Source organism: Capsella rubella, unplaced genomic scaffold (genome assembly GCF_000375325.1).
Source record: "Capsella rubella cultivar Monte Gargano unplaced genomic scaffold, Caprub1_0 scaffold_5, whole genome shotgun sequence".
Taxonomy (NCBI): Eukaryota; Viridiplantae; Streptophyta; class Magnoliopsida; order Brassicales; family Brassicaceae; genus Capsella; species Capsella rubella.
This window is the reverse complement of record NW_006238919.1, coordinates 1,587,232-1,602,456: the sequence shown is the minus strand read 5'-3', so window position 1 is coordinate 1,602,456 and position 15,225 is coordinate 1,587,232. Positions and strand designations below refer to the sequence as shown.

Here is a 15,225-nt window from a genome sequence, read left to right as displayed (position 1 = left end):
ACTGGGGTTAAAAGATAACATCACGTGGTTAGTTAAGTTTAAACAAATCCTTTCGTTTTTATCTATCCCAAATCGATTTTGAAGTCTAAGAACCCTTAATATTCACTTTTGTATGTTCGAAACCACTGAAAATTGAAACAATTCAAGTTATTAGCCATCAAGTATACATCCCCAACCCAGAAAACTTGAACTAAACTAGAGGAAATAGAAATCGGGACCCAATCAAATAAACCCAGAAAATTATGAACCCTAAATCGATGAATTTGAATTGACATACCTCATCACTCTGTAATCAACTTATCGCAACTAATCAAACGCCCACAAACATCGCAATCATCAGATTTAGAGATTAGAAGATGAGAAGCAAAATCGCTTTTAGGATTCTTCGATTTCAAAGTCGAATTGGGGAAAACACGAAAGGACAACAATGTCTTTGTTTAAACCTAACTAACCACGTGATGTAATCTTTTAACCCCAGTTAATGATTCCGTGACCATCGTTAACGGCTCTTAAGTCGTGCGTATCGATTTACCAATAATAATTAAACGAAGCTTTTTTAATACAACGTAAATTAAACCAGGTATTTTTATTCCAAATCTAATACTACACGAATTAAACGGCCAAATAAAAATTATATGGCGTATTTTTCGGGTTTTTTCCCTATTTTATTTTATCTGATGAGAACCACTAATATTTGGGAAAATAGTCACAACAACAATGAAAACATTAATTTAAACTTTTTTCATTCGCTGACAAGACTCCTTACCAACACATATAATTTGCTCTTTTTTTTAATAACATTCCAGTATATTGGAAAAAAGATTCTTTCAACCTTATTTTATTGGAATATTTTATACTGAAATTACTTGGAAATATAACTGATTACCTAAGTCAATAGAATTTGTTGTTTGTTAAAACTCTTTTTAAATACCATTTTTAACATAAATATAGCCAAATTTTTTGATACAAAAAGACAGCTAAATAGACCAATAAACCAATTGATTTATCCTCTTTTTATATGAAAAGTAAAAAAAAAAAGGGTAATCAAATACACGTTAAATAAAAAGAGTAACATTTATAAATTACATTCTAATAAAAAAATGTTATATCAGTGTAACATATCATTTTTCCAAAGTTTCTTTCGGGTATAACACATTCTCAAAACCAAACAAAAACCGGACATTTTGGTATAACAAGATTAAGAAAAAGACATGTACATGAGAGGTGAATGAGATTACATATGGATTGATTTGCTATGAACATCTATTAAGATTCTGGTCTCTACTTGTTTTAGACTCCTCAACTAGGACTACTGCATCTGGAACCCTTTGACATCTGTTCTTGATAGAAAGGATCATCAGAGCCTTGAACTGAACTTAGTCTTGGAGATGAAAAGCTCCATCCTTCCTTATGCATTGCCTCGTCGCAGCTCTCCTCTTCTTTGAACTTGATGAAGAAGATGGATGACCAGTAATCTCTCACCAAGTTCTTCAAAATAATTAAACAAAAAGAGATGAGATTCAAGAGAATATGTTCTAAGGTGAAGAGAGTGACAAAGAGATGTTATTTTACCATCTTGATCAATTGCATCACTTCGTTTAATGCGTTTTTGAAGAGATCAGGGTGAGTTAGATCTTGCGTGGTTAAAATCTCTTGCCGGGTTTTATGAGATAAGTTTACTTCCATTTCCGCTCCTACGGTTAAGGAACTGATAGTTAGATTTAAGCAGACAACATCTGAGGCAGCTTTATAAGGAAAAAGAAGATGGATAAATAATAAACCTGCAACGATGAACTTCTCCATGATATGTCGAGCCATGTAGATTCTTCTTATCGAATCATCTACCGGGATTTTACCATGATCATACACTTCTTCATAGAAATGCAATGTTTCTCCAGCGTAGCAGCTAACAACATACAAAGATTTAGTTTCAAATAAATGGCAAAACCGGGATAAAAATAAGACATACACATCAAATATAGTACCTGTCAGCAAATTCCATAAACGATTGACGAAACTTTTTATTAAGAAGTAGCTTATCGAGTGGCTCGTTTGGGTCAATAGGTCGAAACTCCTCCTTTCGAAATAATAATCCACTATCGGGAATGCCTAGAGCTTGACCCATTCTTTGAAACTCAAAGTGTTCTCTTTTCTTCAAGCTGATTTGTGAAAGAAGAGGTTGATTACTCGAGATGGAAAAGAAGACAACGACGAGAACCCCACCCTGAAAGAAGAATAAACTCACAAGTCTGTTAAAACGGTTTTTCCCGAGTGCAAAATCATAAGCAAAATCTTGGTATTAGCTTCTTACCGTAACCAAAAGTACAAATCTTGAAGCAACCTGAAGCCAAGAGATTTCTTCATGAATCTCATTTAACACAAACGCTGTTACCCATATAATGATTGAAATGGCTGAGACAAGAATTCCTTTCCAGAGATCTCTAAGCTCATCAAACCGAAATTCTACATGTCGGACGGCTCTTGTGAATGCAACTAAGGCAAGGACATAGAGAGCATGAAGGCCTGCAACTGGGAAAGTCCATTGAGGTCCCATGTGGCATTGACGATTGAGAGGCTTTTTTGCGTGGATAACTTAAAAAACAAAATCAAAAGCTTCTGAGTTATAACTTATATCCAAAACCAAGGAAACAGAGAAAACAATGGCAAAGTACAAAGCAAAGTTTTAGATTCTTACTTGCAGCTCCAAAGATCCATGGCAACAAAACAAGTGGTAGAAAAATGTATGATTTTACAGGTGGTAGACGTTTCCTACATTGCAAAGAATATATATATATATATATAGCCAAATAACATGAAACACAATTAGACAAATAGAAATAGAAGTGTAATCCAATATCCCCTAATAGTCGAAAGCATTTTGACTGACATTGATCCTTACTTGACAAATATGAAGTATAGTTGAAACGCCTGAGTTATACGGCAGCTCATCAGCAAACCGAATCCAAGTGGTCCTTCGATCCACACTAATACCAAACATTACAAGATTACAGATCAGATTGTGCAAGAAGTTTTAATCTAATTGTCAACTTGTATATGAAGATGAGGAATCATGATTTCCAAACAAACCTGCCCAAAGATAGCAATATCGCCACCAATGTTTCGTCCTGAATCGAAGCAAATTAACTGACATCTAAAATAGAAAGAACAAAACATTCAATTTAGGAAATGTTCCTGTAGGAACTCAAAAAAAAAATGAAGTGAATTCTTAAAAGCAATGGAATCATCAAGTAGTCTAACCATAATTGAGAAGAGAAGGTTGAAGCTGGAGATAACTTGAATAACAGGGATCCAGAAACTGCTACTATTAGTACGAGGAGCCTTGTGAATCAAACACGGCAAGACCGAACGTGATAGAAGCCTAGTAAACAAAGTGAAAATCCATAAGACAGAATCAACTTAACAGAGAAATGAAACAACTTGGAATTAGCCATTTAAATCAAGCTTTTGAGCTTCAAATCTAAGATCATCCACTGATTAAACACAAGTATGTGAATCTTGCTGTCAAGATACTAAAAAAGCATCTAAGTCCAGAGCTTAAAAGAGCTGAAACGAAACAAAAGACAGATCCTTTGGGTCATATAAACAAAACTAAATCCGACGAGACATTAAATAACGATTACAACCACAAAATCGAAGACGACCCAAGTCAAGAGTCAACAAGCAAAACCCAGTAAACGAACAACCCAGATCTTCACAACTTAGAAAAAAGAAGCGATTTTTAAGCTGAAACCAGAAGAAGGAAACACATACACGAAGAAGCAGATTACTGAAATTGCGACGGCGACGTAATCACTAGGACAGCCACCAGTTTTAGCACATCCATTCGCCATTTAGCATATCACTTCTTCTCTTCTCCCCCTCACTCGATTTCTGGGTTTTTGAGGTTTTTTTCCCTTTTTTAATTTCAAAGCTTGTTGCTTTAATGTCAAGGTAAAGTATGCAAATTTCTATAAAAATCAATAAAGAAGTTTAATTTCTCGAATGTTGGAATTTATAAAAACAAAAACTTTAAACAAAAAAATTCACATTTCGCACAAGAGAGAAGAGAGACGTCTCTGTCTCTCCATTGTTCACGTTTCTGTTCTCATCAGACTTTTTTGACCAGAAAAAAAAAAAAACACTTCCTTTTCCGGTAATTATTATTCTTCTTCAATGAATTCATAAAGAAATTGTAAACATCATCTATCATGGACTCACATAACATTAACAGTAATTTTAAAAATACAATTTCTATAATTTTAATATATAAATTTCATGGAATAGTACTTATACACTTAAAAAAAGCAAGAGATTTGATGATTGGTTATTCACTTTTCACTTCATTAACGTAGAAAGATCCAATTTCACTTTGTCCTTTGTGGCAGCCGTTGTTGGTACAGTAATTTTGTCATAAACACCCACTAAAATTGTAAGCTTTTCAATTTAGCCCCTCTGTGTAAATTTTTGTATATTTCACTCCAGTGACTTGATCTTGGAACTATGTCGCCACAACAAACCTCCGACCAAATTGTTGAGAGCGTGAGATGCCATTGGAACAATAAGACTCGACGACAAAACCGCTGCGTAACCATAGACTATACCAACAATCGACGCCCTGAAAATTGCGAAAAAAATGCAACAATAAGTAAACCAAATATGCAAGAACATGTTATGCAACTAAACTAAGTTCAATCTACGCAATTCTCATCAAGATTGAGGTACCAAACTGTTTTAATAGAGATGTTTTACCAAATTGCAAAAGAATACTTTCTTCCGCTTCCGAGATGAAGTAAGCCGAAGATGAGTCCAACCGCTACAATACCGTTCCAATTGGTTCCGATCAAAGGCATCAATGCACCTCTAAAGAGCATCTCCTGTTGAATAATCAATCAAACCAATGAACAAATATTTTAAAAGGAAATACTTTCTGTATGTGTATCTTTGTTTGTTAATTTCTTACCTCACTAATTCCAGGCAACATTGCAACAACAAGGTAATCTAGAGGCTCAAGTGAAGTAAGAATCTGCAAGTGGTGAATCCAATGATGGGATAAGCAGAGTTTAGAGAACCATATGAATGTAATGAGTAATGTTTTCACCTGTCGGTTCGCTGCTTCACTAGAATCAGCAAAATCTGGCCAAGATTTAAGTAGCAGGAACCTACTTGATGATAGAAACACAACAATTCCAGCAACTAACCCGAGATGCCAAGTTTCAAACCCAACTGCAGACAATACAAACCAGTCTTCTTTACTGATTCTCTCAATTGATAACTACACCATATAATCGTTCTTTTCGAAACCTTACATGGTATGTCACTAGAGCAGTCGTGGACCGGTAATCCTTCAGCCGAAGCAACATGAGACGCCTACTAGTGGCAACCAAATCAGTTAGATGCAAATGTTAGAATCACAAAAATCAAAACTTTTCAAATGGGATTCACCTTCCTAATGATTAGACCAAGTGCAGACATTAAACCAGAAGTTACAGTGCACGCCTGAAGCACTTTGTCTCGTGGAGCAACAACAACATCAACAGTAGAATCCTTTGAAGTTGGAGTATCAACTTGAGCTTCCTCAAATTTTGGAGAAGAAACTACTTCTTCTTTCTCGGTGACAGTTCTTGTGGTTATGTCTTTACCTTGCTGAGACTCTCTTCTGAGTTTCTTAGGTGATTTACGACTCGAAGAGGCTCTTACATCAAACTTAAACTAGTAATTAGACAATTGGGTCATCTGTTAGCAGATTTTATTCGGACCAAGAGAAGGAATAATTTTTACAGTAACTACCTGTACTGCTGGAGCATCATATAGCTTAGGGTTGGAGACAACTGATCAAGTAAACAAAATTCAACCAGAAAAAGTTCAAAATCTTTATCGAATAGACAAAATTTGATCATATGGAGTTAGGAATCGAACTCACCTACCTGGACGAGGGCGAAGGAGATGAAGAGAAGTTGAAGCTCCTCTGCTCCAAGATTGCAGAGCGATGAAACCCATTAGAATTTTTCTTATGTCTTCTCAAGTTGTATATTGCTTCGATTTATTCATAGAGACTCTGTTTCCAAAACACACAAAGGAAGAGTTTTCACGGGGAAGAAGGCAGAAGAAACTCTTCCATTGTCTGTTTTGACGAAACGAGAGGTCTGTGTCGCACCAGCTTCTAACGGCGTCGTTTGAACAAACACACCACGAAAGATAAGAAAAAACAAATTTTTATTGTGACATTTCGATCCAAATTAGAATCTAGAACAGGTGAACAACCCATTTTTAAACACAGGGACATGAGTCCTTTTCTAATTTCTCTTGCCAATTCACAGTTTTGAGCTTTTCATTTGATATAGTGCACACAGCGATCAGAACAACTTGACAAAAGCTCGTCTCTTTCTTTTTCCCCTATTACTAGATTTTGTTAGATTACATACATGATCAAGAGGGAGACTATAACAATCGATATAAGGTATGTATCATGGCTCACGCAGAACCATTTCAATATATCAGTGAGTTATCAAACATAATGTAGCAATATTACATATAGCAGCAATAGAGTTTCAGTGTACTCAGAAGGCCATAATTACGTACACATGGGAGTTTTCCAAGTATCCAGTACCAACTCTGCTAAAGGCATATTTACTCGCAGAGATCGAGTAAAGACACTTAACATCAATGTCTTAACCATTTATTCTTCCCTAGTCAAAGCCATAATGGAACAAGCCGCGAACTAGTTGTGCAAACGGTACAAAAATGAGAATTCAGTGGTTTGAAACTTTACTCAGTAATAGAAAGGCCAAGCCTCCATGGTTATTGATCTTAAGAACCATGGTTATTGCACTCTTCATGAGATAAAGAGAATGGTGCAGGAGAAACCCTACTAAGATATAAAACAAGAAATGAGGAAGATCATGGAATAACACGGCTAAACTTTCTACATTCCGTAGGAGATCTCTGCTCTTCCCCTTGGCAGAAGAACAAGGTCGCCGGGCACCAGGAGAAGCAGTTTCCGGCGAGCTGGACGTTCGCTGAGCCAGGCTTAAGCGCCAACAAAGGACCCGGTACAACTCCGAATAAGAAATTCCCGCCTAGTAAGAGTCTCTGAAACCCGGAGAATTCGGATCCGGGCGATACGGTTTTCCAGACGTATTGGGTTGGAATCATACCAAAGAAGTTGTTGTTCTCTAAGGACAAAGCTGAGAGCTTTGGTGATAGACCCAAGAACAGAGGTAACACGCCTTGGATCCTGTTGTTGCTGAGATCGATGGATATGAGCTCGCTGTTGAGACTCAAAGGGGAATAGTAAGGTGACTCTAAAGAGGTGAAGCCATTGAAGGAGAGCGCTAGCTGCTGCAGAGACTGATGAGTGAAGATGAAAGATGGGATTGAGCCGCTGAGTTTGTTGTGGGTAAGATCAATCACTTGGAGAGAGTTGTAAAGTTTGAAACTTTGAGGGATTGTTCCATGGAGGAGGTTGTTTCTCATTGAGATTTGGACCAGAGAGTCCGGTAACGATGTGGGGATCCGACCCGAGATACGGTTATCGCTAGCGTCGAGGTAATACAGGTTTTTAAGCGAGCTCAGATCGGGGAATTCGCCGGAGATGTTGTTGACCTGGATCTCTAACCGTTTTAAGCTGGAAAGACCGTTAAAACTCGCCGGAACAGAGCCGTTGAGGCGGTTGTTGTCGAGGAGAAGCTCCTCGAGAAGGGACATTGACCCGAGCGAATTGGGTATGGATCCTGAGAAGGAGTTACCGGAAACGGCGAGTCGGGTGAGACGAGTGAGATTGGAGAGAGAGTCGGGGAGTTGACCGGAGAAGTAGTTGCCGGTGAGATCGAGGGTTTGTAGATAAGGGAGGTTGAAGGAGAAGGAAGAGAGAGAGCCGGAGTATCCGGCTTGGTCAAAACTAAGCTCCGTGACCCGACCCGATACGCAGCGGAGCCCGCAAGTGAATGTGTCGCTGAACACATTGTCGCAGGGATCAACGGAGAAGTCCCAGCTACTAAGACAAGAGCCTGGACTCATGGATTTGGCATCTACTGAGTTTTTGAAGTCTTTGAGAGCTGCCACATCTCCCCAATAAGTCTTGGACTCTGCTGATGAAGATAATAAAGTGGGCAAAACAATTACAAGTGAAGCCATAACTAAAGACAGATGCTTTGGCTTCTGAGACATGTTTTGGAAGAAGAAGAAGAAGAAGAAGTGGAGTTGGATGTGAATAATGAGTTATGACCGTTGGATAAGAGGAGCCTTGTTCTTCTGAAACTTGAAAGACACAACTTATTATATGTGCATGTGCGTGTGTGTGTATGTGTGTGAGTGAGAAGGTTCATCAGACATCATCTGTACAGTGAGGTGTGGTTGGGCCTACACACCATCCACCATAACTCAGAGTTTCAGAATTTCAGATTCTGTTTTAAAGATTCCAAAGCAGAACAATTCGTGGATTCTAATTAGGTGACATGTTAGTATGTGTTATCGATTTACATGTTACCAACCAAAATGTTGTCAAAATCTATATTGAAGTCTTGGTTGTTGACATGAAAAGAAAGAAGTTATTGATAGCCTTAAATGCAGCTAGGTTGGTGAGTTAGATGCTAATGCTAGAATCACTAAAAAAAACCGAAACTCTCAAAAGGATACAAAATAACATCAATGGAGTCCTTTTGAAGTAACATTTCTTACTGTTATATCCTTTTACTTTGTTGAGACGCTCTTCTTAGTTATTTATGTGATTGCATCAAAATTTATACCCTAAAGATTTAAAAAAAAAATAAGACAATTAGATCATCTGTTAGAAGAGTTCACAAGGAAGAACGAAGAAGTAATCGCCTCAAGACTATCTTTGATAACAAACACACACAAGGAAAAAAAAAACACACCCAAATTTGTATTGCTTACAGTAACCCATTTTTCAATAAAGATACATGGATCCTTTCTTTCTTTATTTCAATCAGAACAAGTTGAAACGTTTACAAAAGCTCGTCTTTTTCTATCTCTCTTCATGTGTAATCTAAAATAAATCTATGTATGATGGCTCAGAACCATATTTTCGATCAGAGAGGGATCCGATAAGTGGGATCGAACATCTTCAATATAAACAACAAGTTGCCTTTACCCCTTGATATCCTGTAAAAAAGAACATTGTTTTAAGATTCATTGTGTTGTTTGCCTGTTCCATTGAAAATGAAAACTATCATTCACTACTGACCGTAGTTCCTCGTCCACATAGGTAACCTCTAGTTCACCGCGTACACTATCATTAGGTGCTTTTACAGGAATCTGCACAGCAACCACAAACACTAATCAGTAAAAGAAGTATATGTTGTATGAATCAGTACAGTTTCTCTTATAGCACGCACACACATATACAGAAGCAAGAGTTTTGGTATACTTACAAATCCAAGAATCTTATACACTTGGAGTTTCACAACAGCCTTCTTTGAATTGAGGGGTTTCAAGTCTCCAGTTACCTAGAAAAACATTGTAGTTTGCAATAATATATGAGTCTAATTTTACAAATTCTGCTAACAGAATACTACTCTCCAAAGATGACGCTAAAACTGATGATTTGACTTTGGTATCAGTCCTTTGTTCTTGCCTAGTCAGCCACATATGGAACGTGATCATACACATATGTGACAAATTCACAAATTTTTCTATATATTGAACATTTATAGCAAAAGAGCTTCGTAGATGGCATTACACAACTCAAACCTACTTGTGAAATTGGTGAGAATTCAGCGGTTTGAAACTTTACCGAGTTATAGAAAGGCCAAGTCTCCATGGTTTGCACCTTTAGTGTGTCCATATTTATAGATTGGTAGTTGGTTATTGATCTTAAGAACCTTGGTTTCTGTTACATTGTCAAAGAGACAGAGAAAATGACACAACAAGCCAAGAAAAAACATATACAAAACAACACCACAAGTTTCAAAGATTACAAGTTCTAACCTTTGCTTGCAAACGTAAAGCAGAGGTTGTGTAAATGAGCTCCCATTTCCCATTGATTAAATCAGACTTCAGAGGCTCTTTGGTTGGGTTTACTGCCTCCACCTTACGTGCTAACTGTCACGATTCAAACAAAAATCACTCAGATTAGTCTCTCAGTCACATTTTCTAGACCCTAATCGTTCCCACAACAAGAGAGATTAAAAACCTGATCAATCCGAAGCTGATCATCAGGCGTGGCGGTGGCACCACGTTCAAGAGGCTCAATGGCTTCAAGAAGTTCCTGTTTGAGCTGTTTCTGCTTCTCGGCTCGACCCTTTTTTGTCAGAAACACAGGAGGAAAGCTGAAAACAGCTTGGATTCTCAATCTTTCCCGATCAACTTTTCGAATACTCTTTGACTTTGTCGGAACGGCAAAGCCACTGTCTTCCGACTTCATAAGACTGCCGGTAAGATTAAATCCGATGGCCGGAGACTTCAAAACTCCAGTCTTTAAGCAAGGAGGTATAGCCATGGATATCAAAACAGGACAAAAGCTTTTCCAATGGAGTTTTTAAGAGTCGGGTTTCGTTTCAGGGAGACTCTGTTTATAGACAGGCACATAAGAAGGAGGAAAAAGAGAGAGATCGTTCTCCTCTTTGCCATGGCTGATAAGACACACCACCGCAAGTCAAAAGATAAGACTTTTCAATTCTGTGAAACGAGAGGCCCTCGTCGTTTCCGACTCATTACGGCGTCGTTGAAGCAAAGTAAAAAGGAGAACTTTCCCATTTTCCACAATTGATCCAAAGGCTCTACCTTTCTTCCCTATACTAAAATCAAGAAAGACAACAGTTAGAATTCATTTGTTTTTTTATAGTTTAACCAAATCAAGATTCAGAATCTTTGTAGAATAATCAGAATTTATGATAATTATCGAGTTAGGTATCTAACTTACATACCTGGAGGAAGGTAATGGATAGAAGTTGAACCTCCTCTGTTCCAAGATTGCAGAGCGATGAAACTCATCAGAGACTCTAAAGTATAATGCGCCGATTCATAGTGACTCTGTTTCCTAAAAAAAACAAATAAAGAGTTTCACGAGGAAGAAGGAAGGAAGAAGAAAGTGTCTCCCCATCTTTGACGACAAACTCTGAAACGAGAGGTTTGTGTCTCCCAATCTTCACACGACGCCGTTTATCAGAGAAACAGACAACATGAAAGTGGAAAAAACCAAATTTTTATTGTAACATTGTGATCCAAATTAGAATCTAGAATAACCCCCTTTTCCAACAGAGAAGAACATGAGTTCTTTTCTGATTTTATCCTGACAATCCAAAGTTTTGAGCTTTTTATTTGATTAGTGTAATGTCGATTAGAACAAGTTGAAACATTGACAAAAGCTCGTCTCTTTTTTCTCCCTCTTATTAGTTTTTTTTTTAATGTTAGATTACATACATGATGAAGAGACACACAACAAGCAACAGGGTATGTATGATGGCTCGGAACCAAGTTTTGATAGATCAAAGAGGGATTCTATAAGTTGGATCGAACATCTTCAATATAAACAAGTTTCCTTTGTCACCTCTTGATAACCTGCAAAAAAATAAAACTACGTTTTAAGATTCAAACGTTTTGGATATTTGTTTATAAAAACATGAAAACGAAAACTATCATTCACTACAGACCGTAGTTCCTCGTCCACATAGGTAATCTCTAGTTCACCGCGAGCGTTATCAGGTGCTTTTACAGGAATCTGCACAACAAACACCAATCAGCAAAACAAGTATATGGTGTCTCAATCAGTATAGGTTCTCTTATAGACACACACGCACATATAACAGCAAGAGTTTTGGTGTACTTACAAAGCCGAGAATTTTAAACACTTGTAGTTTCACAGCAACCTTCTTTGTATTGAGGGGTGTCAAGTCTCCAGTTACCTAGGAAAACATTGTATAATATATGAGACTCACTTTACAAATATTTACCAAAAGTCTGTTCTTGAGCTTGTTAGCCACAATGGGACGTGATCATACATATATGTGACAAAGTCTACAAACTTTTGCACATCTCGAAGATTTATAGCAAATGGATAACATGGATTGGTTAGAAAAAGGAGCTTAGTATGTATATGATCTTACACAACGAAAACCTAGTTGTGCAAATAGTACAAAAAGAGAATTCAGCAGTTTGAAACTTTACCGAGTTATAGAAAGGCCAAGTCTCCATGTTTTGCACCTTTAGTGTATCCACATTGATAGATTGGTAGTTTGTTATAGATCTTAAGAACCTTGGTTTCTGTTGCATTGTTCAAGAAATAAAGAGACTGACATAACAAGCCAAAAACCAAACATAGACACAACAAAAGTAAGACAAGTTTCACAGATTAGAAGCTCAAACCTTTGCCTGCAAAATCGAAGCAGAGGTTGTGTAAATGAGCTCCCATTTCCCATTGACCAAATCAGACTTCAGAGGCTGCTTCGTTGGGTTTACTGCTTCCACCTTACGTGCTAACTGTCTCCATGCAAACAAAAGTCACTCAGAATTGTTTCTTAATCACATTCTCAAGACCCTAATGTACCAAATCTATTCTCAAGACCATATTGGTTCCCACGAGGAAGAGAAATCAAGAACCTCATCAATGCGAAGCTGATCATCAGGCGAGGCCGTAGCACCACGTTCGAGAGGTGCAATGGCTTCAAGAAGATCTTGTTTGAGCTGTTTCTGCTTCTCAGCTCGACCATTTCTAGTCAAAAACGCAGGAGGAAAGCTGAAAACAGCTTGGATTCTCAATCTTTCTCGATCACCTTTCCGGATGCTCTGTAGCCTTGTCGGAACGGCAAAGCCACTGTCCGACTTCATAAGACTGCCGGAAAGATTAAATCCGGTGGTCGGAGACATCGGAACTGCAGTCTTTAAGCACGAAGGTAAAGCCATGGAATCAAAACAGGACAAGACTTCTCTAATGAACTTGTAAGAGTCGCTGCTTCGTTTCAGAGAGACTCTATTTGAATGTACACAGAACAGAAGAAGAAAGAAGAGAGAGATCGTGGCTCTGTCTTTGCCATGGCTGACAACGCCACCACAGTCGCAAAGATAAGATTTTTCTCTCTCTCCTATGAAACAAGAGGCTCTCGTCGTTTCCGATTCATTACGGCGTCGTTTCAAAACAAATGTAAAAAGGAGAGCTTTGCCATTTCTTGAAACTGTCCAAAGGCTCTACCTTTCTTCCTGACATTACTAAAATCAAGAAACAAACAGAATGAGAAAGGGATCATTTAAATTTTAAATTAAACAAGATGTTACAAGAGAGAGACTACAAAACTATTGCACAAATATGTGAAGACTATTATATTCTACACAGCTCCTTGAATTGTGTTATTTAGTTTGAATGATTTACGAACGAGCTGAAAGGAAAAAAGTTTTGAAATCTTCAACCGTTAAAAGCGGAATCTTTACGAAGATCTCAAACAACTAGAGGATTCTAAGTTTCCACAAGGAGTTACAAAAGATTCACTACTGCAGAGTGTAGGATGCAGGAGAAAGAGAGTGATGCGTACACAATGGAAACGAGAGACTTAAGTATACACACAGGGCCACAAGGCAGAACTCAACAAACAATAACCAACTCTGTTTCAACAGAACCAACAAACTCCTAGCATCACTTTAACTACTCTTGAATAAATCCTTCTCCGGTTGTGATCTTTGTTTAACTTTGTATTATTGAAAATCCATAATTAACAGAAATAATATAGGAAGGTCAGGGAGCCAGACATGAGACATGCATGGAAGAAGAGACAAGAAAAAGAAGAGAAAGAGAGAACGATCAAGCAGCTTTGAGGAACTTCAAGGTCTCGTCAATGTGTTTCTCAGGCTGGAATTGGTTGTTGTAGATGAGCTGAACAACACCGTTTTTGTCAAGAACGTAAGTCTGTCTCCCTGGCAATGCTCCAAACAGGTCTCCAGGCACACCCCAATCTTTCCTCACCTTATTTCCTTCATCGCTTAGCAATGTGTAAGGTAGTTTGTATTTGCTCGCAAATGCCTGCAAAATGTTTAAAGTCCCACACCCTCTATAAGACCCGGAAATGAAATGGGGTTTACTAAAAAACCAGAAATTTTGATGTATGTACCTTGTGAGAAGCAGAGTCATCACCACTAATGCCAATGACTTCTGCGCCGGCCTTCTTGAATTTCTCGTAAGAATCTCTGAAAGCACAAGCCTGTTGTATACATGTGAAATCATTTACATTTAACAACACTAAATAAGCGCAATGAATGCGTAAAAGAGACATAAGTAAAAATTAAAGACCTGTTTGGTGCAGCCAGGGGTTTCATCTGCAGGGTAGAAGTAGAGAACAACAGGCTTCCCTTTATACTTTTTGAGGCTCACAGGCTTTCCATTCTGATCCTTTAATGTGAAGTCTGGTGCAGCCTGTCCCTTGTTAACCTGTTGTCCACCAAACATGACAAAGAGAAAGTTTAAGAGAGTTCAAAGATCGCCCAATCAGCTTAAGTCAAATGGGTCTTTCTCTCTAGAGCAGACAGAGTTTACAACTTTCTCTGATTCTGCACCATACCGAGAGATAATATTCCTGAAAATCTATCATCATAGCATTCAGATTCAGACCCAAAATACTCAATTTTTACATTGTATGTGTTCTCAACCACAAATAGGTTTCAGTTTACATCTCAAGATTCTCTTTTCAGTAGCATGCAAAACCGAGAATTTGATTCTTCTAATCGTACAGTATCATATAAAAGAGAACTGCATAATCAGTGAAAGATATTGTCTTGCTAATGCTTGCTCAATAACATATATAAACCATTGGCAGAATACAGCAGCATTTAAACCTTAAGTTCCAAAACAGCATTGGTCTAACAAAGAAGCTCATCCCCAGAACTAGTTAATCCAATTGTAGCAAACAATATACCAATGCAAGATTAGTGAAATGTACCTTGGCAAAGATTCCGCCTTTGAGAGAAGATGACGAGAGTGGAGAGATATAGGAGGAGTGAGAGAGTCTGGAGCCAAAGAAGTTAGATTCTGATGATTTGGTGGGAACTGAAAATTGGGTTTTGGTGACAAGGGTCTTTCTCTGAGCGAGAGAGTGAATTGTGGTGTGACTACAGAAAGTGAAAGAAGAAGAACAAGCCGCCATTTTTCTTCTCAACCTGGACGTCTCTCACCACTTTGAAGTGCAAAAAAGATGAAAGATAGAGAAACATCACAACACCACAGTCGACAGAGATAAGATTTTTCTCTCTCCCCTGAAACGAGAGGCCCACACCACAACAGCACAA

At 38.0% G+C, this 15,225-nt stretch overlaps 6 protein-coding genes across 8 annotated transcripts; all 6 read right to left on the bottom strand.

The window, feature by feature from the left end:
* Positions 1-1,055: 1,055 nt before the first annotated feature.
* On the bottom strand, positions 1,056-4,126 carry LOC17886263 (regulator of G-protein signaling 1). The gene is made up of 10 exons (XM_006291026.2): positions 3,772-4,126; positions 3,259-3,379; positions 3,088-3,151; positions 2,900-2,984; positions 2,696-2,769; positions 2,312-2,592; positions 1,986-2,224; positions 1,782-1,906; positions 1,573-1,694; positions 1,056-1,488 (listed from the first exon to the last, which is right to left on the bottom strand). Exons 1-10 carry the CDS (start codon positions 3,849-3,851, stop codon positions 1,300-1,302), a joined length of 1,380 nt encoding a protein of 459 aa, XP_006291088.1. The 5' UTR covers positions 3,852-4,126; the 3' UTR covers positions 1,056-1,299.
* Positions 4,127-4,234: 108 nt separating this feature from the next.
* LOC17885549 lies at positions 4,235-6,308 on the bottom strand. Of its 2 annotated transcripts, none has more exons than XM_023782080.1 (8): positions 5,925-6,308; positions 5,788-5,828; positions 5,443-5,703; positions 5,307-5,367; positions 5,099-5,223; positions 4,961-5,023; positions 4,750-4,874; positions 4,235-4,615 (listed from the first exon to the last, which is right to left on the bottom strand). In XM_023782080.1, exons 1-8 carry the CDS (start codon positions 5,995-5,997, stop codon positions 4,474-4,476), a joined length of 891 nt encoding a protein of 296 aa, XP_023637848.1. In that variant the 5' UTR covers positions 5,998-6,308; the 3' UTR covers positions 4,235-4,473. The 2 variants fall into 2 exon arrangements, with proteins under 2 accessions (XP_023637848.1, XP_006291579.1); XM_006291517.2 differs by having other exon boundaries at positions 5,443-5,709; positions 5,925-6,307.
* A 184-nt stretch (positions 6,309-6,492) lies between these two features.
* LOC17885121 (probable LRR receptor-like serine/threonine-protein kinase At4g36180) lies at positions 6,493-8,380 on the bottom strand. Its single transcript, XM_006291134.2, has one exon. The coding sequence runs from the start codon at positions 8,164-8,166 to the stop codon at positions 6,898-6,900; it is 1,269 nt and encodes a 422-aa protein (XP_006291196.1). The 5' UTR covers positions 8,167-8,380; the 3' UTR covers positions 6,493-6,897.
* A 429-nt stretch (positions 8,381-8,809) lies between these two features.
* LOC111830400 (probable plastid-lipid-associated protein 4, chloroplastic) lies at positions 8,810-11,135 on the bottom strand. Its single transcript, XM_023782081.1, has 7 exons — positions 10,884-11,135; positions 10,151-10,754; positions 9,946-10,059; positions 9,752-9,847; positions 9,390-9,464; positions 9,203-9,273; positions 8,810-9,120 (listed from the first exon to the last, which is right to left on the bottom strand). The coding sequence occupies exons 2-7, from the start codon at positions 10,454-10,456 to the stop codon at positions 9,048-9,050; spliced, it is 735 nt and encodes a 244-aa protein (XP_023637849.1). The 5' UTR covers positions 10,457-10,754; positions 10,884-11,135; the 3' UTR covers positions 8,810-9,047.
* A 120-nt stretch (positions 11,136-11,255) lies between these two features.
* Positions 11,256-13,078, bottom strand: LOC17884691 (probable plastid-lipid-associated protein 4, chloroplastic). 2 transcript variants are annotated; one of them, XM_006291701.2, is made up of 6 exons: positions 12,556-13,070; positions 12,322-12,435; positions 12,124-12,219; positions 11,787-11,861; positions 11,610-11,677; positions 11,256-11,517 (listed from the first exon to the last, which is right to left on the bottom strand). In XM_006291701.2, exons 1-6 carry the CDS (start codon positions 12,856-12,858, stop codon positions 11,445-11,447), a joined length of 729 nt encoding a protein of 242 aa, XP_006291763.1. In that variant the 5' UTR covers positions 12,859-13,070; the 3' UTR covers positions 11,256-11,444. The 2 variants fall into 2 exon arrangements, with proteins under 2 accessions (XP_006291763.1, XP_023637850.1); XM_023782082.1 differs by lacking the exon at positions 11,256-11,517 and having other exon boundaries at positions 11,534-11,677; positions 12,556-13,078.
* A 323-nt stretch (positions 13,079-13,401) lies between these two features.
* Positions 13,402-15,179, bottom strand: LOC17886430 (peroxiredoxin Q, chloroplastic). Its single transcript, XM_006291761.2, has 4 exons — positions 14,880-15,179; positions 14,234-14,371; positions 14,055-14,144; positions 13,402-13,966 (listed from the first exon to the last, which is right to left on the bottom strand). The coding sequence occupies exons 1-4, from the start codon at positions 15,081-15,083 to the stop codon at positions 13,748-13,750; spliced, it is 651 nt and encodes a 216-aa protein (XP_006291823.1). The 5' UTR covers positions 15,084-15,179; the 3' UTR covers positions 13,402-13,747.
* Between the last annotated feature and the right edge of the window lie 46 nt (positions 15,180-15,225).